This window comes from Balaenoptera physalus (assembly GCF_965194825.1).
Source record: "Balaenoptera physalus genome assembly, chromosome: 4".
Lineage (NCBI taxonomy): Eukaryota > Metazoa > Chordata > Mammalia > Artiodactyla > Balaenopteridae > Balaenoptera > Balaenoptera physalus.
In genome coordinates this window covers 93,422,671-93,447,814 of record NC_138891.1, presented here as the reverse complement: position 1 = coordinate 93,447,814, position 25,144 = coordinate 93,422,671, and the positions used below count along the sequence as shown (strand labels likewise).

At 34.9% G+C, this 25,144-nt stretch overlaps 1 protein-coding gene across 6 annotated transcripts in view; it reads right to left on the bottom strand.

Moving 5' to 3' along the window:
- Positions 1-25,144, bottom strand: part of CBLB (Cbl proto-oncogene B) — a 216,844-nt gene that overhangs the window by 69,548 nt on the left and 122,152 nt on the right. For all 6 annotated transcript variants that reach the window (XM_082460351.1, XM_082460355.1, XM_082460352.1 and 3 more), the window contains exons 8-10: positions 22,606-22,693; positions 19,871-20,002; positions 7,898-8,101 (exon numbers count right to left, since the gene is read on the bottom strand). In XM_082460351.1, coding sequence (XP_082316477.1) covers positions 7,898-8,101; positions 19,871-20,002; positions 22,606-22,693 — 424 coding nt within the window. The remainder of the gene's footprint in view (positions 1-7,897; positions 8,102-19,870; positions 20,003-22,605; positions 22,694-25,144) is intronic.

The window sequence follows — 25,144 nt, the reverse complement described above, 5'->3', positions numbered from 1 at the left end:
TGGTTCATTCAGCCGCATAACCAATTTTGAGAAGTCAGGGAAGAGTGACATACAATTTAGAAATATTTCCACAAAAATGGCTGAGAAACAAGAACACCCTGGGAATTAAGGGAATTAACTTTAGCTACTGAAAAATGCCCTCATGTGAAAGCCCTGTTGCTGGCAAAATACCAGTTACAGTTGCTTTGAACAATAAGCAATTGCTATTTCGTTACTTAAGTTCTTCACCCTACTTTAGAGAATATATACGTAATCATTTTTTTAAATTAATTTTTATTGGAGTATAGTTGATATGCATATACATATATCCACTCTGTTTTAGATTCTTCTCCCGTATAGGTCATTTACAGAGTATTGATTAGAGTTCCCTGTACTTAATCATTTTAATTCACTTATGTAGAAAATAAGACTATTGTAAGCTTATCTAAATTACATAGTCCTTAAAATAATATGCCAGCAGACATGTTGGCAATGTTGCATTTTCTCTGAGTTTTAAATCTATAAGATAGTTGTACAGTAAATTTAATGTGGTCATGTAATGTAATCATAATTATGTATACATTAATACAGTAAAGAAATACAACCAACTCTTGCCAAACCAATCCAGTTGTGGTGTCTATTTCTTCCTAAACAATGACAGGTAATAGTATCTAAAAGAAAATATACTTCCATAGACATCTCAAAAATACTGATATTTAATTCTCAGAAGCACAGCAATATTGTAGGAGTCTTAAATAACACTATATAAAAAATAATGTTAATAACAACTGATACTTAACATTTACTATGTACCAGCACTGTTCCAATGGCTTTACATTCATTAACTCATTTAACCTCAACTCTCAGAGGTAGGGTTTCACAGACAAGGTCACTGAGGCACAGGGAGTTAACTAACCAATGCAGACACATAGATACTAAGTAGCAAAACTAGAACATGAACTCAAGCTGCTGGACTCCAGGGACCATAGCTCTCTGAAGAACAGTAAAGAACAGTGTCACCACTGATCATTCAATGAAAAAAAAGAAAAACAAAACTTTCTCAATGGCATATAACATAGGTCAGGCACTATGCAAGTCTCTGAGAATGAAAAGAAGAGCAAGGCACGGCCTCTGCCCTCCATGAGCTCACAGTCTACAACACAGGAGGCCAACCCAAAACTAAGTACAAGAGTTCAAGTGCTAGCTTCTCCTAAACTACTACATATTCAAACTATTTTTGAGGAATATGTGACAGTGTCTTCAGGGTCCCCTATATCAGGGGTCCCCAACCCCTGGGCTGAGGACTGGTACCAGTCCGTGGCCTGTTAGGAACCGGACCCCACAGCAGGACGTGAGCAGCGGGCGAGCGAGTGAAGCTTCACCTGCCGCTCCCCATCGCTCGCATTACCACCTGAACCATGACCGCCCCTGGCCCCAGTCCGTGGAAAAATTGTCTTCCACGAAACCGGTCCCTGGTGCCAGAAAGGTTGGGGACCGCTGCCCTGTATCATCACATTGCACTTGGACAAGGTAGTTTTTTCCTTTGATATTCACATACTAATATAGAAAATGCTACTATTCTGCATGGAGAACTTTAAGAAAATCAGTAAACAAAATGCAGTTAAATGGCAAACAATGAACCTGTGACTTTGGATTGCTCACTGTCATCCATGACTCTGACCGTGTTGCACAGCGGGAGAGGTGAGGACCGTCGGCATGTGGTCCGAATAATTCTTCTTAGGTGGGACTGTCCCACGGTTGCAGGATGTTTTGCATCTCTGACCCCATCCACTAAATATCAGTGGTTCCCTCGACCTTTCAGTCATTGTGACAACAAAATATGTCCCCACATATTTCTGAATACCCTCAGGAGGTAGAACTGCCCATACTTGAGAACCATGTTCTACATTTCAAATGCCTTGTTATTTTTGAACTTCACTTTTGTTGTAGATTTTGTCCTTACTGCTCCAGCATGTACTTGAGCCCTGTGGTTGGAATCTAAGTCACGTTAAAAAGGTAACAGTCGCCTAAGAACACTGCAAAAACACTGTGATCTATACACATGAATTCTTTCCTCAGGATCAGGAGTACTATGGATCCTTTCTTCACACATTATTAGGAAAAGCAAGAATTAGATGATATATTAAGTTTTCAATTAGTAATATGTATTTTAATTGGTGATGGCAGCATTAGGAGAATGTATAAAAAAAGATAAAGGAAGAATAATTCCTTTGACCTCTGGTCACACCTGTTTTTCCTCTTATATGGTCATTCATTAAAATTTTAAATATTGTTTTAAGAAAATATAATGTTTGGGCTTCCCTGGTGGCGCAGTGGTTGAGAGTCTGCCTGCCAATGCAGGGGATACGGGTTCGAGCCCTGGTCTGGGAAGATCCCACATGCCGCAGAGCAACTGGGCCCGTGAGCCACAACTACTGAGCCTGCGCATCTGGAGCCTGTGCTCTGCAACAAGAGAGGCCGCGATAGTGAGAGGCCCGCGCACCGCGATGAAGAGTGGCCCCCCCGCTTGCCTCAACTAGAGAAAGCCTTCACACAGAAACGAAGACCCAACACAGCCAAAAATTAAATAAATAAATAATAATTTAAAAAAAAAAAAAAAAAAAAAAAAAAAAAAAAAAAAAAGAAAATATAATGTTTAAGAGCAAAGGAATTAATCTCAGTTCATACACTAGGTCAGCCTGTCAACATATCTTGTATCAAATCTTCATTTGTTTGTAATTTATGTGTTTCATGAATAACATTTTCTATCAGAGTAATTGCTAAGGAACTGTTGAGATTCTGTACACCTTTGGCAAAATGAAACAAAATTCTGAATAGCAATAGACATGTTTTCTTAGCTTTGATCTGACTGAAGTCAAAGAGAAGGATGTGATCTTATCGATCACACCCTGGACTTCCTCCAAGGGCTCACTCAGATCCAATTATCCTAGAAATTCTGACAGCTTGATTACTCAGGCAATGGTACAATTTCAAGCAAAACCTGCAACATCTTCTAGTGAAACTCATAAAATAGCCTATATCTAGAAAGGCAACCAATACACTTGTATTATAGATTTATAGGTTCTATTTGCTTCTGTACGATTAGCATTACTAAATAAACTTATAAAACAGACAATAAAACTACATTCTATATGTTCAGTATGCTACTATTTATAAACTCCAGCTGCAGGACATCACCATGGCAACAGGAATATACAAACAGCTCAGTTCTCTATGCTATGATGGAAGCATTACTAATTTAAAGAATGCAATATGCTTAAGACAGACAGAAACAATTTCACAATATAGTCATCAACCTGCTCATAAAAGAGGAGAAAGACAGAGATGAGTATTTGAAATGGCAGATAAAAGAAAATTGATTCCTTCTGCTGGACCATGACTGACAGTCACTCGTGGAGTTGAGAGAATGAAATGCTTTTAAAATGAATGAATGAATGAGGCAACAGAACGACTGAAAAAAACAGAATGGAAGAAAAGCAGGTAGAAGCGCTATTGTGTCAAAGTGATCTGTGATATTTGTTCATAGCCTCATCTATAAGACAGAACTGAATAGAATCTATAATTTGGTATTTTGTACAGATATACTCAGTCTTCAGATTGGAATGAAAAAGGTGCACAGAATCAGGCCACTGCCCTCACAGACCATGTGAACATGCATGTGCATTTGTTATTTAACTTAATAAATGCTAGGTACCAGGAAACACAAAGATAAATAAGATATTGGCACTGGCCTTAAGAATTACTGGTCTAATGGAGAAGACATAACAATAACATAACAATTTAGTGTAACTCCTGAAATAGAAGTACCTATAAAGTATTATGGGAGCATAATACTATAGCAATGTTTTTCCCAATTATTCAGAAAGAATTGATGCTTGTATCTACAGTAAAATTTAGGTTTTATTGAAAGTTAAGTGGCAGTGATCTACAAAATATTATAAAATTCACAATCTGTTTAAAATTGACTAGAGGCAGATCAGTGCATATAAAGACACTTAATTGAAATATGATTCCTCAACTTAAATGATTACAGGTTCTTTAAATTTCTCCAATCTCTGTCATAAGAAAGTATAGAAATGACACTGACTCGAGTGAAAGCTTTGTTAAATGACACTGCTGACTGCTGGGACGATAATGTCTGAGAGCAGCACCAGCCTTCTCTTTTTTGGGTACACTAAAGAGAAGATCATTGTCAAAATCTCTCAGCTCCCTCAAAAAAAAGCTCACCAGTGTGCCAGAGGGAACACAACATGCATGGTTTGAGAGTGCGTGAGAGATCAGGGAAAACCACCAGTCACCTCTGAATGTCCTGTGCTCACTTTATGTTACCAGTGATTCCCTTCAATTGTCAGTGCTACTACTGAAGCAAAGCTCAAGCTTCAACTTCATTCAGTGGAAATCAGTCTGAAACTGCAACCTTTCCCAAACTCATATAGGGTAAACTCCATTTTCCCCAAAGCAGTAAAGTGTACCAAGTTCTTGAAAGAATTACTCTTAAGGCCCAGCTCCCCGTCCCCTGACAGCAATCACTGAAGGAAGAAAGCCCATTTAGTAAAGAAAATTGAAATGCCTTTTTCCTAGCTAGAAAACATTACCACCTCATTCACTGGAACTACCTGAGCTGTTGTATGTTTCTCAAATACTTTTGTCATTCCCTATTATCCATGCATTCAGTAAACATTCTTTAAATGCTTTAAGGTGCCCTAGACCTGGGGCCTGAAATGTTTTTCTTAAAGGGCCAGATAGTAAATATTAAAGGCTTTGCAAGCCAAGATGCAAAATCAAGGAAATTATGTAGGTACTTAAAAAATCATTTAAATATATAACCATTTAAAATGTAAAATTATCATTAGCTCACAGAAAAACAAAAACAGGGCATAGTTGCTGATTTTAGTGCTAGATCACAGTCAAATATTCAGACCAAGCTAAGACCATTAGGTTACTAAATTAAAAGAAAAGGTCTTTTGCAACAAGACCTAGCTGCTTCTAATAAGAACCTGCAGGAATGATCTAATAAAGCTCTGTCCAATATAATTATCTACTGGGTATTGGTTATTTCTATTATATCTATCTATACTAGATATTTCAATACCTACAGAAAATGTTCCACATCTGTACAGTTCAACAGGGTACCACTAGACACAAGGGGCTGTTGAGCATTTCAAATATGTTGAGTGGGACTAAAGAACAAAATTTTAAAATTTTATTGAATCTAAATTATTTAAAATTTACATTTAAATAGCCACATACGGCTAGTATATGGAAAAACAGATGTAATAGTTTTTTATATATCAATTAGCAGGGCCTAATTAAATTTGCTTGGGTTTTTGGTGACCAATTAGGGCATAAATATCTTTACAGGTTAATACCAACAGATCACAGTTCAAATTATTCTTAACTTCTGGTTAACATTTCATTGGAAGTTGGTAACTATTCGTGATATACATTATATTATAGACCTTCAGAGAACAGAGACTTGTACTCTATGAAGTACAATGTGTGCAGCAGGTTCCAAAGGGGCAAAAGAGGTGTGTTGCATGATGGCTCATAACTACAGTTTTGAAGTTAGGAAAAAAGCACCAGTTCTGCTTTAGAGTAGTACTGGGATCTTAGGCAAGTTATTTTACACCTCTTTCTTCTTCAATTTCCTCCATTGTAAAACAGGGCAGTAACAGTAGCTTCTCTACTGGATTGATGTCATGATTAAATGAGATCAAGGACTTACGAACACAGAACAGTGCCAGTTCACTGAAATCATAAAGGTTACTACTTTATTAAAATAACGTTATATGACAAATATTTTAGGATACAGCCCACAATCTGACTTGGTAGAAAGCATTTCATCACTCAGCATGTACGAAAGCTACATATGGAGTGTTGGATATAGCACTGTATTTTTATCCAGCAGACACAACTCTGAATTCTGGCTTTACAACCTCCTAATGTAGCCATGTCACATGACTAGTCTGAGCCTCATTTCCTTATCTGAAAATGAGAAGAATATTTACCTCTTCAAGTTGAGAGAATAAAATGTGAAAAAGTTTTGCTCATATACATATTAATGTTGGTTACTGATTGAGTTCATCTTAAAATCAAGTCTCAATTCCCTGTTTCAATTTGAGATTTTTTTTTCCTGTTCATCCTTTAGGGTTACTGAGGAATAACTACGTCTTTTCTTCCATCTCTTGGGCCAAAGGGATCACAAACTTCAAAAGTAAAAACTGAATGTAGTTGTCAGCATTAGAGGATAGAATCAAGAGTAGTTTCTCTTGAGAGAAACTATGACTATGAGAGTTAAATTATGACATTTATGAAAAACCAATGAGGTGAATAATAAAAATCACCCCAGACCAAAGTAGAATTTGAGAGTAGCCATGTTGGTGGTATTAATATATCTCCATATGTAGAAATTTGTTATTTAAAAATCCTAAGGAGGGCTTCCCTGGTGGCGCAGTGGTTGAGAATCTGCCTGCCAATGCAGGGGACACGGGTTCGAGCCCTGGTCTGGGAAGATCCCACATGCCGCGGAGCAACTAGGCCCGTGAGCCACAACTACTGAGCCTGCGCGTCTGGATCCTGTGCTCCGCAACAAGAGAGGCCGCAATAGTGAGAGGCCCGCGCACCGCGATGAAGAGTGGCCCCCGCTTGCTGCGACTACAGAAAGCCCTCGCACGAAACGAAGACACAACACAGCCAAAAATAAATAAATAAATAAATAAATAAATAATCCTTCCCTCTACAATCAATCAATCAATCAATCAAAAAAAATCCTAAGGATAAGTACCTGGTGAGCATGGAACACTGGAACACAGAAGATGCAGGAGGCCAAGAAGTAAATTTTGACACAGCCGTAAAGAACGGGTAACCCCCAAAACACCTCATCTGTTTCCTGCACCAAGTGCTTCCCTACCACAGAGATGGATGCATATGGCAAATACAATCTGCTGCCATTACACTTTGTCATCGTTCCACCTAGATGGCAAATAGGCTGCATGTTACCTGCCAGATCCTAATGAATTGCAGTGGAGGTTCTATAAGGCTGTGCAGGCCAAGTCTGAACTCAGCAGGAATGGGAACCATGATTGATTAGCCATGCCTGCCGTAAGTCAGAAGGAAGCGGGGGGCACCTTCATACTGTGTGTGCAGATGCTTTCATAACACTCGTTGCCATTTCTCTGATTTTAGGAGCAAAAAACTTCTGAGCATAATCTGAATTTCATGTATCTTTTTGTACAGAGAATAGCCTGATAGCTCAGGGTCCAGCTCTCTTGATCATTATGTTTCTGGTTTGTTAATTACTCAGTTGGCATTCTGGTTCACTGACTAGTCTCTTGTGGGCTCGGTTACATAAACTCCAACTGGGCAGCAGCATCCATTCCCAGTGAACTGACAAAGTTAATTTTTTGAGTCTGCAACATTGATAAGCAAACCCCAGACTATGGTAAATTCATAAGGGTAAATCTTATGTGACCTCTTAATAGCCAAACAGAAGGCTGGCTTTCCTGATAAGAAAAATAACTATCAGACACTTCTTTTAGACTTCAACAAAGACTATTTTTCATCAGTTTCATCACTTCTAATTTTAATAATTTTCTTTCTTAAATTTTTCTTCACAGATGGGTTATTGCCAGTCTCAGATGATGTTTGTCTCTATACGAAAGCTCTCACCATCTCTCATTTTGGAGTTTAAAACCAGCAAAAGCACTCTGATTAGTCTAGTTCTTTCTCAGCCTATGATTCCATCAGCCTTTCAACATTACTTATATCTTCACCTTTCTTTTGATTCCAGAATCTTTCTTTCCCAAACCCACACTCCGTCATACCCAACTTGCGACAGCATCATTTCTTTTTCATGCCCACACAACAACTGAAAAAATCCTAAGTTTTCTAGTTTTACCTTTCGAACATTAGCCAACCGATTCATCATCAAGGACTCCTCTCGGTCATCGTCGTCATCCAAGTCCAGCATCGGCATTCCGAAGGGGTCGATGATGCTACAGCACCTGGAACCTTCATCTCTTGGATCAAAGGGGTCCACGATTATGGGCTCCGTTCCTTTTATTTCGCAGCGACAGAAGGGGCAGCCCTGGCCATCTGACTCCTGAACAAACACACAAATTGTGCTGATTGGTCTTTGTTCAAATAAAACACTACTGAGAGGGGCCAAAGTTCTACTATAAAAAGAAGTTGCAAAAAATAGGTTTTCAGGTAGGCAGTGGGGGTGGAGGAAGATCTACCTTGAATGTGGTAGAGTAGAACAGGGAGTCAACAAAATATATGTTCAGTATTTAAAATTTCAAATTTTTGAAGAAAAATTTCTTTACAAAAACCTTTGATTTAGGATAAATCAAAAAGTTAGGAGCTTAACTTTATTTTACTGAATGTTCATTTACAATTTTAATGTATCAAAACTTTAGAGTCCTGCAGAAAACTGGAAATTGAATCATGTCCCTCTTTACCAAAAGGCACCAGTGCTAATTAAACATTCTATAAAAAGGACATTTTGATAAAAATTCATTATAAAGTAGTAGTATCAATTAGAACAATCCATTTCAAAATCAATTCTGGAAAAGTTCCTGTGCACATAACTATGGCTACATATTTCCATTTTAATTGCCTAGGTCTTTCAAAGCCTTGATTTATAAGCAATCAGTGGGAAAAAATAAGTTTATTTTCAGAAATCATCATCTGTCCTGAGAGCCTGTCATCCTGACACAGCTCATATGGAATGTAATAATACGTGAGATATCAAGTTTTGCCCCTCATCTTGCTTTCAAACTAGATACTGCAAAAAGATTTGTGCAAATACTTTAGGGCCAGAAATTCATTTACTGGTGATTACTGAAGTTTTCTGAAAATCTCCCAATTCCGTTTCTCAAAAACTAACTACATTAAGAATTCACAGTTGGGAGGGAAACAGGACAAGACTGTTTTCTTGCCCTGCAGATAATGCTGACTTTTAGAGATAGATGGTATATGATATTCACCACCATATTTTTGTTTCTCCATTATACCCTGACTTTAGTAGTATGTTATTTTAAAAAATTGTAAAAATTATAAGATCATTTTAAGGCAGAAATGGCATGAGAGCATTACTTTTAGAGATGAAACTATGAATGAAAAGAGCTAACATCTTTAAAGAAACCATTCAGTACTTAAGATTGTCCCATGCACTTGGTATGATGGGAACATGGTGATCTACCTGCCCTCCAGTGATACTCTGATCAGTGGTGGAGTAACACTCTCTCTCCTTTCACTGGACAATTACTTAGCATACACCCTGTGGCAGATTCCGTGGTACGTAGTTTATTCATTCCCAAGCATCACTCTGATTAACAAACTGAACATCTCCTTTGCCAAACAAATTGTCAAAAAAAGAAAAACAAATGCTTTCTGGATTGGTTAATGAAAAGAAACTGCAACAATTCCTTATTCATCTACTGCTACATAATTTGGGAAAGAGACTTGGAATGGTAAAATAGTTGAACTAAGGTGGTATGAAGAGATACAGACAGGCTAATACAAAATCCTTTGATGTTTACTGCCACGTGTGCTCAAGTCTGGTGAGCTTCAAGGCAACTCAATTATTTGCTCCATCATTTTACAGATGATAAAACTGATACTTAATTCTCCCATCTTACACTGATTATTTTCTAACACAGTAGCAAATATTTAAGGAAAGCTAAACCTTTCTCCTATCTTTTGATAACAAGAACATTAAATGTAAGTACATTTTCAATATAGGTTGTCATCCACGTAAAATCCCCTTATTATAAAAGTCAAAATGGACCCATACTGTGTGTCTGCAGTGAATTTTCCTACGGATCTACATAAGATAATTTCAAACAGATAGTTCTAATATATAAGAGCAAGATGAGAAAGAACTGATGTACCCTGCATCATTAATGCATGAAGAATGGAAAGTGGTATTTGTGGCCCTAAGCAGAGCAATACAAAGCTATAGTAATTAAAACAGTATGGAACTGGCATAAAAAGAGACACGTAGATCAATGGAACAGAATAGAGAGCCTAGAAATGAACCCAAGGATACATGGTCAATTAATTTACAACAAAGGAGCCAAGAATATACAATGGGGAAAGGACAGTCTCTTCAATAAATGGTGTTGGGAAAATTAGACAGCCACATGGCAATAAATAAATAAATAAACACCATACACAAACATTAGCTTAAAATGGATTAAAGACTTGAAAGTAAGAACGGAAACCATAAAACTTCTAGAAGAAAATATACGCGGTAAGCTCCTTGACATAGGTCTTGGCAAGATTTTTTGAACCTGACACCAAAATTAGAAGCAACAAAAGCAAAAATAAACAAGTGGGATTATATCAAACTAAAAAGCTTCTGCATAGCAAAGGAAACCATCAACAAAATGAAAAGACAACCTGCTGAATGGGAGAAAATACTTCCATATCATAGACCTGATAACAGGCCAATATCCAAAATATATAAAGAACTCAGACAACTCAACAGCAAAAACAAAAACAAAATAACAATCTGATTAAAAAATGGACAGATCTGAATAGACATTTTCGCAAAGATATATATATGGCAAACAGTTACATGAAAAGATGTTCAACATCACTAATTATCAGGGAAATGCAAATCAAAACCAAAGTGAGATATCACCTCATACCTATTAGAATGCCTGTTATCAAAAAGACTAGAAATAACAAGTGCTGGTGAGGATGTGGACAAAGAAAACCCTTGTGTACTATTGGTGGGTATGTAAATTGGTGCAGGCAGTATGGAAAACAGTATGGAAGTTCCTCAAAAAATTAAAAAGAACTACCATACAATCCAGCAATTCCACTTCTGGGTATTTACCTGAAGAAAATGAAAACACTAATTAGAAAAGATATATGCACACCCCATGTTCACTGCAGCATTATTTCCAGTAGCCAAGATACGGAAACAACCTAAGTGTCCATCAGTGGATAAATGGATAAAAAATTGTGGTACATATATACAATGGAATATTATTCAGCCATAAAAAAGAATGAAATCTTGCCATTTGCCACAACATGGATGGACCTCAAGGGCATTAGGTAAGTGAAATAAGGCAGAGAAAGACAGATACCATATGATCTCTCTTACATGTGCAATCTAAAAATTAATTAACTCAAAACAAAAATAAGTTCAGATACAGAGAACTGGTGTTTGCCAGAGGTGGGGGAGTGGGTGGTGGAATAAATGGGTGTACAGTTTTTTTCTTTAGTTTAAGTAAGTTGAATGCCACTAAGTAAAAAATTAAAATATAATAGAGCTGATGTTCCCTGTGTCTTTAATGCATGAAGGATGGAAAGCTGTACTCTGGGCCCTAAGTAGACACTTCATGCATTTATACGTTTTTTTTAAAAATTATTACATAAATTTTCAAACATAAACAAAAGCAGAGAAAAAAGTGTAATGAATCTGCATGTACCTATCTCCCAACTTCAACAATTATCAATTCACACCCAATTTTTTTTTGAATTTTTGAATTTTATTTATTTTTTTATACAGCAGGTTCTTATTAGTTATCCATTTCATACATATTAGTGTATATATGTCAATCCCAATCTCCCAATTCATCACACCCCCCACCCCAATTCACACCCAATCTTGTTTCAGCTATATGTTTACTTGTTCCCTCCGCCCCTGGATAATTTTGAAGTACATCCTACACATTACATAAATTCATCTGTAAATGTTTTAGTATGTGTACCTAAAAACCAGAAAATCTTTTAAGACCTAACTATAATACAGTTATCATAACTACAATTAATCTATTCAATCTAAATAATTAAGTCATGTTATTTTTGAGTACAGTGGCTAGAATGCATAAGCAACTGTATTCCCCTTCAAAGGCTTCCTTAGAACCTCCAGGGTCAGTTTGCATGCTGTTTGGTTAAGGATGACTTCTGGTTTATGTGATCTATTTCCTGATAAAGGGTAACTGGAAAGATTGTGTTTGGAAAGGGAAGGAGGTGAAAGGCAATAATAGCATCTTGATGGTACAAGAAAAAGACTGGGAACAGTTCATCTAAAACTGAATTTAGGTTTTTCGCCATCTCTCCTACCTTAAAGTTTAATGCTATACAAATTACTGATGTGAGAGTAGCTGCTTTATGAGTATATGTCACAAAATATATTTTCTGTTAAGCTTTATCTTTGTTGAGCGTTTACATTACTTACCAGGATCAAAATCCAGCTGCAATGTACTTCCATTTTGATTTGAAAACATAGATCACACAACATGCCTCCTCTAATATGACTTCACCCACCACTTTTTCTGTAAACTGACTACTGTCATATGCAAATTAAGTTTGACCATATTGTCAAATTTGGTACTCAGAATCTCAAACTGTGGTGCTGTTTTGGTACTCCACCCTCATTTCTGTCAGATGGTTGATTAAACACATATGAAGAATGTCTTCAATAGACACCTAACTCATCAGGATTGTGCCTCAATAATTAAAATAATGTTTCTGTCAATATACACTTAATGCAAGATCACAGAACATATGTTAATGAAGAAGAAGGACCAATAAATAACTCCTTCTCTAGTCCCCAACATATTCACATTCTGAGAAAGTTAAGAGGAAGTACTTGGACTCCATCCGTTCTAATTCACTCAGTAGACTTCACTTCCTCAAATAAATCCTCCCAAACCAAATGAGACAGAAGTTATCAGTGAGTTCTACACCATCTGAAACTTAACTATGTAATATGCTCATGATAAAACTACTCAGACTCATTTGGCAACCATAAATAGTGCAAGTTAATGATATTAAATATAACTTTAGGTAACCTGAGAACAAATTAACATTGACAGAGAAATAGAAAAAAAATTTAAGTTCCCCCCAAAATTCCCATTCCCCAATAGCACCCTATGTAAAAATCCAAATAAATATTGTCACTATCATCTCATCATCATCATCATCATCATCATGTATCAGTCACCTTCCATAGTGTTTGTTTAAATGTTGTCCAGATCAATATTATCTCTTAAATAAATACTTTCTTTTAATTTTGTAAAAGATAAACATCATATATAGTACAATTTCTTTTGCTCCCAAGATGATTAATTATTTGAAGGCACACTTTAAGGTCAATCATTTCATGCCTTCCCACAAATACAATATAAATGGAGGGCCCTAGAGAATACATAGGACTTCATGAGTCTCATTTTGGAGTGCAGTTTATATTTTTACTATATGTGTGTTTCCCATCTCAGTAACTTCTAATGTACATTACTTTGCTATACTTCACACAGATCTGAAGTTACCATAAATCTCTTTTTCTAAACATGAAACAATTATAGATAAATAACTAGATAGATACATATACACATACATATACTGAGAGTAGCTTGGGTCCATACTAAGCATTTTCAGAGCACAATATATCCCACAAAAACTTAGTAACTTCTTGCTACAAAGAATGAATGAGGATAGTTAATAGTGATCTTAGAATAAGTAACAGTGAGAGAGATCTTTGGTTTTGGTGTTCTTTTATGGTGGGCAAGGGAAGACGACATTGACAAATCTAGACTCTTATAGTTTTAATTTGGAAGGACCATGAAAACAGTGAATCAGGAAAGAAGCATAAACATTCTGTATCTGGAAGCTTGGATTGGAATTCTATACCGACCAGTTGCAGCTGTGTGACACTGGGTAAACCATTTCATCTTCTTTGTAGGGTATAATGAGAGAATGCACATTTTAAGGGATATCTTAAAGATAAAGTGAGGTAAATTAACTCAAAGCCTTCCAAAGTGCTACTTAAATTCCAGTTGGTATAATTACTACAAAAATAGTCTCAAGAACAAAGAAAAGAAGTAAGATAGCTGAGGAAACATACCACAGCCCTTACAGGACTCTCAAAGTGAAAGAGGAGCTCCAACACTTTATCACATTTATACAAAAAGACATAACATATAATCAAGGACAAATACTAATTTATAACATTCTTAAAGGCAAATATTTTTTTATTTGTAGTACTAAGGTTAAGAAGCTTCACTGAGGCTAGAAATTTAAAGGCTGGTTGCTTTTGAAAACAGATATATTAAGATTACTTCTTAGTGCCTTGAATGTGATTCTTTGAGCTGGCTTCTCACCTCTCTTAGACAGTTACACATTTCTTCCCCAACCATGCTCTCTAAATATGGTACACCTATAAATCTCTTTAATCACATGTCATATTAAAATCAGAGCTTATTAATTTTCATCTACTGACTTTTTGCGAAGTATTTTGAATACTCCAGTATCTTTCCTTTAAATTATTTTGAAAAAATATGCAGGAGGAATAATTAGAGGAAAATTAATTTTGCTTTTAATTGAATTAAAGTCCTTGGCAATAATTCAAACAAAGGCTGCATATCCAATTGGCATATGTGTATCCATTTTTATTTTGGAAGGAAGATTTGAAGAACACAGTTTAGAGTCTGTATTCAGCAGATATTTTCTAGATTCCTGGAAAGAAAAATAGAACAAAAACAGTTCCTTACTTTACACCTTATGTGATCACCCTGCAATATCACTGATGCATAATATGTTATTACAGAAAAGAAGACATGGAGGAGTTCAAAGTAAAGAACATGTTTTGTTAATATTCGTGTAATAGTGCGGAAGTGAAAGAAAACTCTTCAAGTTTCATTGCCAAGGATGGAATAGAAATGCCGAACCCAGACTTCCCTGGTGGCGCACTGGTTAAGAATCCGCCTGCCAATGCAGAGGACACGGGTTCTAGCCCTGGTCCGGTAAGATCCCACATGCCACGGAGGAACTAAGCCCGTGCGCCACAACTACTGAGCCCGTGCGCCACAACTACTGAGTCCGTGTGCCACAACTACTGAAGCCCGTGCGCCTAGAGCCCGTGCTCCACAACAAGAGAAGCCACCACAGTGAGAAGCCTGCGCACCTCAATGAACAGTAGCCCTCGCTCGCTGCAACTAAAGAAAGCCCACGCGCAGCAACGAAGACCCAATGCAGCCAAAAATAAATACATAAATTTATTTTTTTAAAAAAAGAAAGAAATGCTGAACCCAGAGTGATACTACTTCAAAGAATGCCTCTAGAGAGGTGATTACTCAGTTTACTTAGTATTCTGTGCAAACTCAGACTTGCCAGTTCAATTTATTAAATAACACAGATGTTTCAGAAGGAAAAAAAAGTATCTGACACCTCTTCAGAGGCATGACTAATGGGCCATTATGACAGCAATTAAAGAGTAACCACTTGCAGCCTATAACAACTAACTGACACCTCTACTGTGCATTTCTTAGGGTTTCCGTTAATTACAAAGTTTAAATCTCCAATGAATTTCAATTAAACCAAAGTAGGGCATCAAATGGAAGGAAAAGTTGGTGAAGAACTACTTGCTAAAAATGCACAATGGTTGATTGAACACATAATATTTTATGGTCAGGATTTAATATTTCCTATTGGACCTGATTTATCAGAGCTTCTTGGCAGACATGCAGCCTTTAAAATCCTTTTCATATCAGCATGCCCAACCAAAGTAGTAGAAAGTAACAAAAATGTCTCAAATCCATAATTAAATTTGAAAGATAACAGGATATTCATTTCAAGTGATTATTAGTACCATACCCCTCGATAAAATTTTTAGATTTAATTTTAACTTCTTGAGGGTAGGGACTGTGTCTTTGGTACAGAACCTGGGAAACAGAAGCTGCTTAAAGAATGTTTGCTAAATAAATGAAAACGAATGGATTTGAGATCTTGAAGCCCGATGGATGAAATATTCTATGTCAGCTTCTACCAAGCCAGTTAAGGGAAACCAAATTATCCTTGTGCACAATTACGTTTGAAAACTTAATTTTTTCTCTGATAGAAAAAACAAGCAAGCATATAAAAACAAAAACACTGGCTTTAAAATTAGAAAACAGACTCTAGCCTTTTACCATTTTGAATAAGGAAAAAGTTGAAAAAAAAAAGACACATATTACTACATGTACTCATATCCAGAGACTTACTACTCACATAACATTTCCAATTACATCTACAAGCTTAGATACAATGTTTGACAATACAGTGCAGAACTATGGAAATGTTTCATAATTTTGTTTCTTTTTGTCCTCATATTGACCATCAATTAGGTTAAGTCCAGTGAGCAGCTCATTGGGGCTAGATGTGAGGTTTTTAGTATAGCTAATGTTTGTTAACTGTATTTTAAATGGATTAACTTCATAAGACTTATTTTTATTAAATAACAGGGGCATTTTGCAATAACGTATTTAAATGACTGTCAAATACTGCTGTTCATACAAAAATATGAAAACTGCCAAAACAGATCTGTTGGTTGGCAGGAGGCAGCACTGTGTAAAACCTATATGAAAATGTAGACATATTCAGTTTATCCAAAAGTAGAAATGTTCAAAAGTTGAAGCTTCTTTAACCACTAAAATCCCATTGAGATGTAGAGACTACGGAACATCACTTAGAAATTCTCAAACACTGACCTAACAATTTTTTTCAGGGTAGAGAAAACTTGAATCAGGGATCACTGTGCATGTTTCTTGGTGTAAAAAAGCAATAAATAGAAACTTGGTCTTCCTGCCTGTAGGTTAGTGCCCGTAATATTGCAAGGAATTAAAAAAAAAAAAAAAGTGCAAAAAAACCAAAATGTGAAAAGTTGAAGGGAATCACCCAGCAGCTACTAAATGGAACAAATGGATCTGAGGTTTAATATTCTTAGGAATCATTCTCGGATCTTAAGCATGATAAAAGGTCTTTGAAAAGTCCACCGATACTTTGCAGAGGAGAAATGGACAGAACTGAGACATTACAAGGGCTTTTCACAATTGATCTATAATATCAGTGTCTTTTTATTTGTTGTACTCTTAGCCCTATTCTTCTCTTTCCTTTACATTATCTAGCATACGGTCTATAGTTATTTACCGAATAACCACCAACGTGGAGGTAGCATGCTAGGGGAGAGGAATTCTAAAACAGGTAAAGCAATCCACATCCTAGAGGAAAAACAGGTAAATATGTATTGTAAATTCTTATAATACAAATACAAGGAGGTAAGAGCTTACAGGGACATATACAAGATGTATCAGAAAACTATTTACTGATCATGAACTGTCTTGTGTGAGAAGAATTTTAAAGATGCTGAAATAATGCCTTTGCATATTTTTCATTAACTTATATGCAAAATTCTATAATTACATTACGATAATAACATTATTCACTAGTGATATGAGTGTGATTTATTTTGATTATTTCAACCTTCTAATAAGCACTTTTGAATCTGTCAGGTTTTTACTACTTCACTTAGTCAACTACTACTTTAGTACTACTTTTTCAGACAGCTTCTCCTAAAATTTTACTCAGAGACAGTTTTTAGCACTTGGCAATTTATGCACTTCCTCAATCTCTAAAAGTAAAACTAAGAAGTACTGTACTTCAGACTAAAAAAGAGAAAGAAAGAAATTGCAAATGTTAATTTACAAACATGACTGGACATATCTTAATATAAGGCCATTAGATCAACATGAAAAATCATGAAGAGAATCAAGGAATTGTTTAGCTACAGGCAAGAGAACTGCACCATTTGGAGACTACAGAGTAATATAGAGAAAACCTGTGGTGATGTAAAGGGCAAAGGGTTAATAACATAGCCATGACAACTGGGAAATACTCCTGTGTGTTTTGCACATAACATACCTATTGCAAATAGTTCAGACTTATCACTAAATTAAATATATAGCACTGGCCCTAAAGTTTTAAAAGATAAATTTCATTTAAGAAGTATACAGAAAGTAAAATAAGTAAAACCTCCTTGCTTTACATTCAGCCCTACTCTTTTACTCACCCTGAGCCACAAGGTAAACAACTACTTCGCATGACACTATAAACAATAATCTTTACTAATCAAAGGTTCTGCCAACCTAATGGGAGCTTCCGACTTTTAACCCTCTTAACTTCCAAATGCTAGGTAAGTTTCAAGCTGAAGATGCGAAGTCCTGCAATATGTATGTATTTGTATGCTCCAAGCCGGGGGCCCCCAGAGAAGGGGCTGAAATACACAGGCCGTGTATGGAGGTAGAGTACTGGGAGTTTGTACCCGCCTAAAATTCTGGTTTTCTTTAGGGAGAAAAGCAAACTTTTAGTTTCTTCATATCTGTGAGAACCATACTACCACACTGAGGACATAAGTCAACCTAAAGGGGTGACATACACATTTGGCCCCTATCAGTTTAACACTTACCCTGAAATAGTTAATGGGTTTCAGGTACAACAAATCATCCTAAAGTAGTCCCCTCCCAGTCAGCCAGGCACTGAGTCAATAACATCTCTATAATACTTTCTACTGATACATTTGAAACCCACTTGCAAACCGACAGTTTTGTCTTCTATCAGTGTAACTAAATTTATTGAAACTCATTTATAAAAAGACACTGCTACGTCTGCAATACTATTATTGCTAACGTAACTTGAATAGCAATCACGTGATTATGTTGAGAGTTTGCCGATGCCATACTTAGCATCCCTTTTCCTCCAACTTCTCCCTGTACTACACAAAATTCACAAGCATCATGAAGGGATAAAGGGAAATTAGGGCAAGGATAACAAGGAAAACCTCAGGTAAAATATAAACCAAATGCATATTGAAAGAGAGAAGTGTAGGGATGTTGAGCAAGTTTTACCGAGGTAGCCAAGATGTCTGGGAGTTCAGAAACGGCTTTGAAAATGTAAATCAATTGTAATTCATTTCCTAGTTCTTCCCCTTTTTTTTATACATTTTTAAAATGTCCCCAAAGGAAAAAAGAGGCCCTCTTTGTAAGACTGTGAAAATGTGAGCATCATTAATATTTTATTATCAAGTAATGAGCTCAACAAACATCAACGCTCCTAGGAGTCTGCATTGCCCCTTCCTGATCCTCTGAAGCCATCCTTCCTCAGGCAATAAACAGGTTCTGGGTTGGAGAGAAGGCTCAGGAATGCGGTAGGGATGCCGATGATACACTCAACTGAAAATCTTTTAAAAGGCTTGAAATTTTAATTATTTGTTTTCTAAACCCAATCAGCAACACTGACTTCAATACTGACTGTGTTAAACAGAGCAATTTAAAAATGACTTGAGCAAAATATTCTGTGAATCCTCCAAATACTCAAAACTAGAAATCTGTCCAAAGATCTATTTTTAAAATCTCCAAACTTTATTACAGATAAAGAAATTTTTTTTTTTAAAAAAGCCCTTGGGGAAACCAATTATTCCCTAGGTCTTAATTTAAAACCTCAAATCAAGTTATATTTATTGAATGCCTACAGAGTGGAAGGCAACTCACCTTAAATTCTGCTTCTGTAAACTGGAAAATTTAGTGCCTGTTTCTGTGGGAACTAAAGGTATCTGGGAAACTTTTTCTGTCTGATTCTATTTTAGCCTTACAGAGCAACTGTAGACATATGTGAGACAGGAGCCACACCTTCTCAGGAGAAGAGAGGTGTTGAAACATCAACGTAAGATTTATCTACTAGGGTTTATTGCTTCAGAATCTGACCTACTATAAATAGAATCTGACCTATGATAAATAATATAAATATGGTTAGTTGGTAACACTGATAAGTTACATTCTGAAATCAACAGTGTTTCAGAAGTAGAACTACTTACGATTAATATCATAAAATTAAGTTATACATGCAAAGGAAACAAAAACAAAAAGAAATCTAATCATATAAATGAAAGATTCAAACATGAGATTTTTTTCTAACAACCATTCAAACAAAGCATTTATCAGTATTACTTCCTGAATCATTAAGATGAAGAAAACTGAAAAAAGAAATATTCACAGGGAATATAAGGAAGACATCAATGTTGCTAATTAAATCTTGATTATACCTGCCAGGCTGTAAGGCAAGAGGTACACATCAAATGCCCACAAGGCTCAATCTTGACGTCTTTGTCGTTCTCCGCACAAATTTTACAGAGCTGAAAAGTGGAACCCATTTCACAATATAATTCATATTGTTCCTGGAATTTGGGGGAGAAAAAAAGGCAATGTTAATGTATTTTTAGTATGAAGTGATAATACTGAATTTTCTTAAATACAATGACTTACAGTAAATTCCTCACACTTGATCCTGTCAGATCATGTTGCCATTTAAGACATGTTTTAAATTGGTCATCACAATTTGGTCTACAAAATTAAACAGATTTTATCAGCAATTGCATAGGCTTTTTGAATACTTTGGATTATTTAACATTTTTTACTGTTCCTTTAGGAAGGTACCTGCATCAATAGAGTGATTTAAGAGACACAACTTATGGTTTTAAAAGGCAATAATAAATAACTTTATTTTCTTTGTAAATGCCACGTACTCATCTAATTTTAATGTCAAATTGCAATATGGCTGACCATTAATCTTATTTCTTAGATAGCTATCTGCAGAAGTTCCAGAATGGAAGTAAAGCAGCATTTGCCAAGGCCTTTCTGCATGCTAGGTACTGTCGTCCACATTTATTATGTCATATAATCTCCAAAGTATAATAAGATACACTGAATTTAAAAAAAAAACAAAACTGAGGGTCAGTAAGTTTAAATTGTTTTCTTCAAATTCTGTATTAAATCTCTAATTCGCATACTCTTTACCCAGTCTAACACCATCAAGAAATCTCATCATTTCGCCAACCAAAAATTGTTTTATTCAACATCTATTCTCTTGATTTACTAGTTTAGAAGCTTTTGGCACAGTAAAACTCTCAGTGTTCAAATAACGAAAAGATCTATGTCACAAAGAAGATACAAACATATTGGTAAGAATAAAAAAAAGTATGAAAAAATAGTGTTATTTAATACGGATACAAAGAAAAGGAAATATAGAAATAAAAATTTGTTTAAATAAGGCAATGTTTTAGTCTAGTAAGTACCTACTACACACACGGCCCTGGATAGGATGAATAAGTGACAATATTTAATCCCTAACCTAATGAAAGATCTTACAATCTTGAGAAAAAAATATATATATAAACACATACACAGATACACATGCACACATATACCCACACATTCACATATAAATTGTGTCTACCATGATGTATGTATGTGTGACTATATAAATAATCTTAAAATAAATTAAGGAAAAAGACAAGAGAATGGATCAAGATGGAAAAGAAGTCTAAAGTAATCCAAAATAAATTATGTATCATTGAAATCCCTAAAATAATAGACAAGTATCTATATTGGTTATGAAATCCAAAGGGCCAATTTATAATTATAAAAAAATTAAAATAGGCTAAAATCACAGCTGCAGAATTCAATACAACCTAAGATGTAAGCTAATCAAATATTTATGAGTAATTTAAGAGAATGATGCTACTCCTGAATATGAATTTTTAAACAATTAAAAAAAAAACAATTTTTAAACCATGGATTTATAATGAGGAATTGTCTCATGTCTTTTTACATATATTAGAAAATAGAGAATCACTACATAATTTTTAAAATGGCTTTCATATATTAAATTTTAAAAACTGCCCACACACAGTACGCACGTCCGGAAGTGTGTTTCACATAATAATATCAAGACCACTGAGACTGAAATCTGGAGAACTAGAAATAAAATTAAAACTTATCTGTTGTCTTCCCCAAAACCTATAATTTCTTTTTATTACAGTCTTATTATTATACAAAGCAGAAAATATCTAAATTATAAAAAATTTTAAACTTAACTACATGTAAAATAAAATATTCAAGTTCTCTCTCAGTTAAAGACTGTTGCCAGATTGGTGTTTTCCTATTTTTATTCTTTAAAAGCACATTCATATGTTCATATATGGTAATTTTTTATTTATTTACAAAATTGTACTTAATATAATTTTACAAAATAAAGTGTTACATAATTAAGCTTTACATAACTTTTTCACATAACAAGATGCAGAAGTTCCCATGTGAGTACGTAGAGCTACCTTCCTCCTGTTAAAGACTTTATGGTATAATGCAGTATGAGTATACAATGGTATTTAACCTATGATTGAATATTTTGGTATTTTGTAATATTTCATTTTTATGAAGAATGCTAAAGTAAACATCCTGGTGTATAGATCTTCATGTGTATATGCAAGTGATATGTATATGGAATCTAGAGTCAAAGATCTTTAGATTTTGATAATTATTGAATATCACCCTCAAGAAAGGCTTTACCAAGTTATACTCCCACTCATAACCTATGAGGCTGCCAACAATCGATTTATAAGAATATAATCATTGTCTACAATAGGCTTCAATTACTCATTTGACTCTAAAAACTAATGCATATAATTAACCTAATCTTCTTTGGAGTTTTCTAAAACTATAGCTCTCCCCTCATATCCATCTACCTACCTATGGATTTATCTATCTGTCTCCCCACATAAATGCCAATATTATATTGGAAGCAAGAATATTAAAAGCAGAAAATTTTATCCAAAAAATGGAGAAAGTAATGCAATTTCTTTCCAAACACTCTTAAAATTCCTTAAATATCTTTTGCATTAAATACCTGCACATGATTTTACGTATAGTATAAGAATCTTATTCATTTCAAAGGCATCATAGATACTTATTAATTATAAATGTCTCCAGAAATTGTCCTTACCTGTGTAACTTTTATATGATCATGGGGTGTAGGTTCACATAATCCAGTTAAATCAGGATTATAACTCCTCCCATCAGGATAAAGATAGCTGGGTTATAAATAGAAATTTTATTAACATAAATATACAAGTCTTAATTGCATTTAAAGTTATTTAATCAGATTCTTCTATATTCAAACAGACATTTGGATGTTTCCTTTTTATGTAACTTACATCAAGAACTTATTCTATCGCTGTTTCCATGATACTACAAGTTATTTTTAGGACATTTAAAATCTAGGAATCTTTTTCATAAAGGAAATACCTTTACTATATGTATAGGTAAGTTAAAAATTTATTTTCCTGGTTACTCACATTCTATTCCAAAAATACTCTGAATATACACCTATTTGCAATTATTACGTCTTTCATCTGAAGCACAGTTAACATTAACTGTATCATTTTACATAATGTTTAGTACCACAAGGAAAGAAAAATAGAATTAAAGCCCACAACTTTCCCACAAAAGTTATTCAAACACTTCTGTGGTGTTTTCTTTCTCCAGTTTCCCATCCTCTTTCTTTCTGTTTCACCTTCCACTTATCCTGACACATATACACACACACATACACGTTTACTGGAGAAATTTAAAAATGTTACAATTCCATGTTTCATTTACTTCAAATCAAGCTACAAACAGAATGGTTTTTAAACATAAGGTTCCATTATTAGAGAGAATTAAAATAAGAACTAAAAGTTATAGTGCTGTCTTGCTGTACTAAACCAGCTTTTTTTTACTCATTCAGAAATTCATTAAGAAATGAAGTTTATTGTGTTGGTGAACACGTATTTTAGATTAAGAAAGCAGTAATATTACTGCTGGATTTCATCAATTCATTAAGTTACAGTTGATTTTGTTTACTATCTTTCTGTTCTAGATTTTTGAATGAAAAATTAAGAACACAATACTACAGTGGTGAATATTTTAAAGGGCAAAACTATACTAAAACTATTCTGTGAAGTAACAAAAACTATTTATCCTTAAATAAAGAGTCTATAAGAATGTTAGTAAGTATTTAAAATTACCCAAGTAAACCAGGAAAAAATGAACCTAGAGGATAGATAATTCTCATATGGTAAGGAGCATATCAGTGAGTGTTGGTTTTTTTTTTTTGTTTGTTTGTTTTTTTAAGATTTAGGAAAAGGAGTTGACTACATCTGACTATGATACAAATTTAGAATGTCATTATAGGGTTGAGATACAATTCTACAAATATTAAATGAGTGATAAGCAAAAGTTGGTAACTTTCTTTTTTTATACCCTAAAATGGCCAGTTTTAAATATTATTATATATTTTGTTCATCACACTTCAGAAACGTAGAATTCTAGGAAGAATTGAGAAATGAAAGATTACGAAATGACAATAAGGTTGCTAGAGGAAAGGTTAAATGGTTCTATTTAATGTATAAGGAGCATTTCAGTGATTACTGTCCTCAGTACACCGGGGTGCTACTGATGAGCCCTTTCCAATGGCAGTGAAGGAATAAGGAATCTTGGCTGGTTATCAAAGTAAACTTCTTTATCACCTATGTCCTACAATATCAGATTAACTATACGGAAAGGAGAGCTGACCCTGATAGTTAGACCAGATGATATCCCGTGTTTTTACTGATCTTAAGGAAAAAAAGCAAACAAACAAAAAACCCATCTAATTAAAATGCTAATATTTTAATCTAATCTGAAACCTAATCTGATCAGATTTTAATGTAATCTATCATTAAATTTCAAAATTCAACTAGCTAAACCCCTCTGAAGATGTGTGTGTGTGTGTGTGTGTGTATGTGTAAATATTAGCAGCTAATTTGCACAGGAGTTTGGAGGCTAGACTACTGATTATATTATAATCTGTTAGTTTTGATTGACTTTTGAAAAATAGATGTAAGGCGTTATAACAATATAAATAAGCTATATCACTAATCGTTAGATAAATGCAAATCAAAACTACAATGAGGTATCACCTCACACCAGTCAGAATGGCCATCATCAAAAAATCTACAAACAATAAATGCTGGAGAGGGTATGGAGAAAAGGGAACCCTCTTGCACTGTTGGTGGGAATGTAAATTAATACAGCCACTATGGAGAACAGTATGGAGTGGTTCCTTAAAAAATTAAAAATAGAACTACCATACGACCCAGCAATCCCACTACTGGGCATATACCCTGAGAAAACCATAATTCAGAAAGAGTCATGTACCAAAATGTTCATTGCAGCTCTATTTACAGTAGCCAGGACATGGAAGCAACCTAGGTGTCCATCGATAGATGAATGGATAAAGCAGATGTGGCACATATATACAATGGAATATTATTACTCAGCCATAAAAAGAAACGAAATTCAGTTATTTGTAGTGAGGTGGATGGACCTAGAGTCTGTCATACAGAGTGAAGTAAGTCAGAAACAGAAAAACAAACACCCTATGCTAACATATATATATGGAATCTAAAGAAAAAAAAATGGTTCTAAAGAACCTAGGGGCAGGACAGGACTAAAGATGCAGA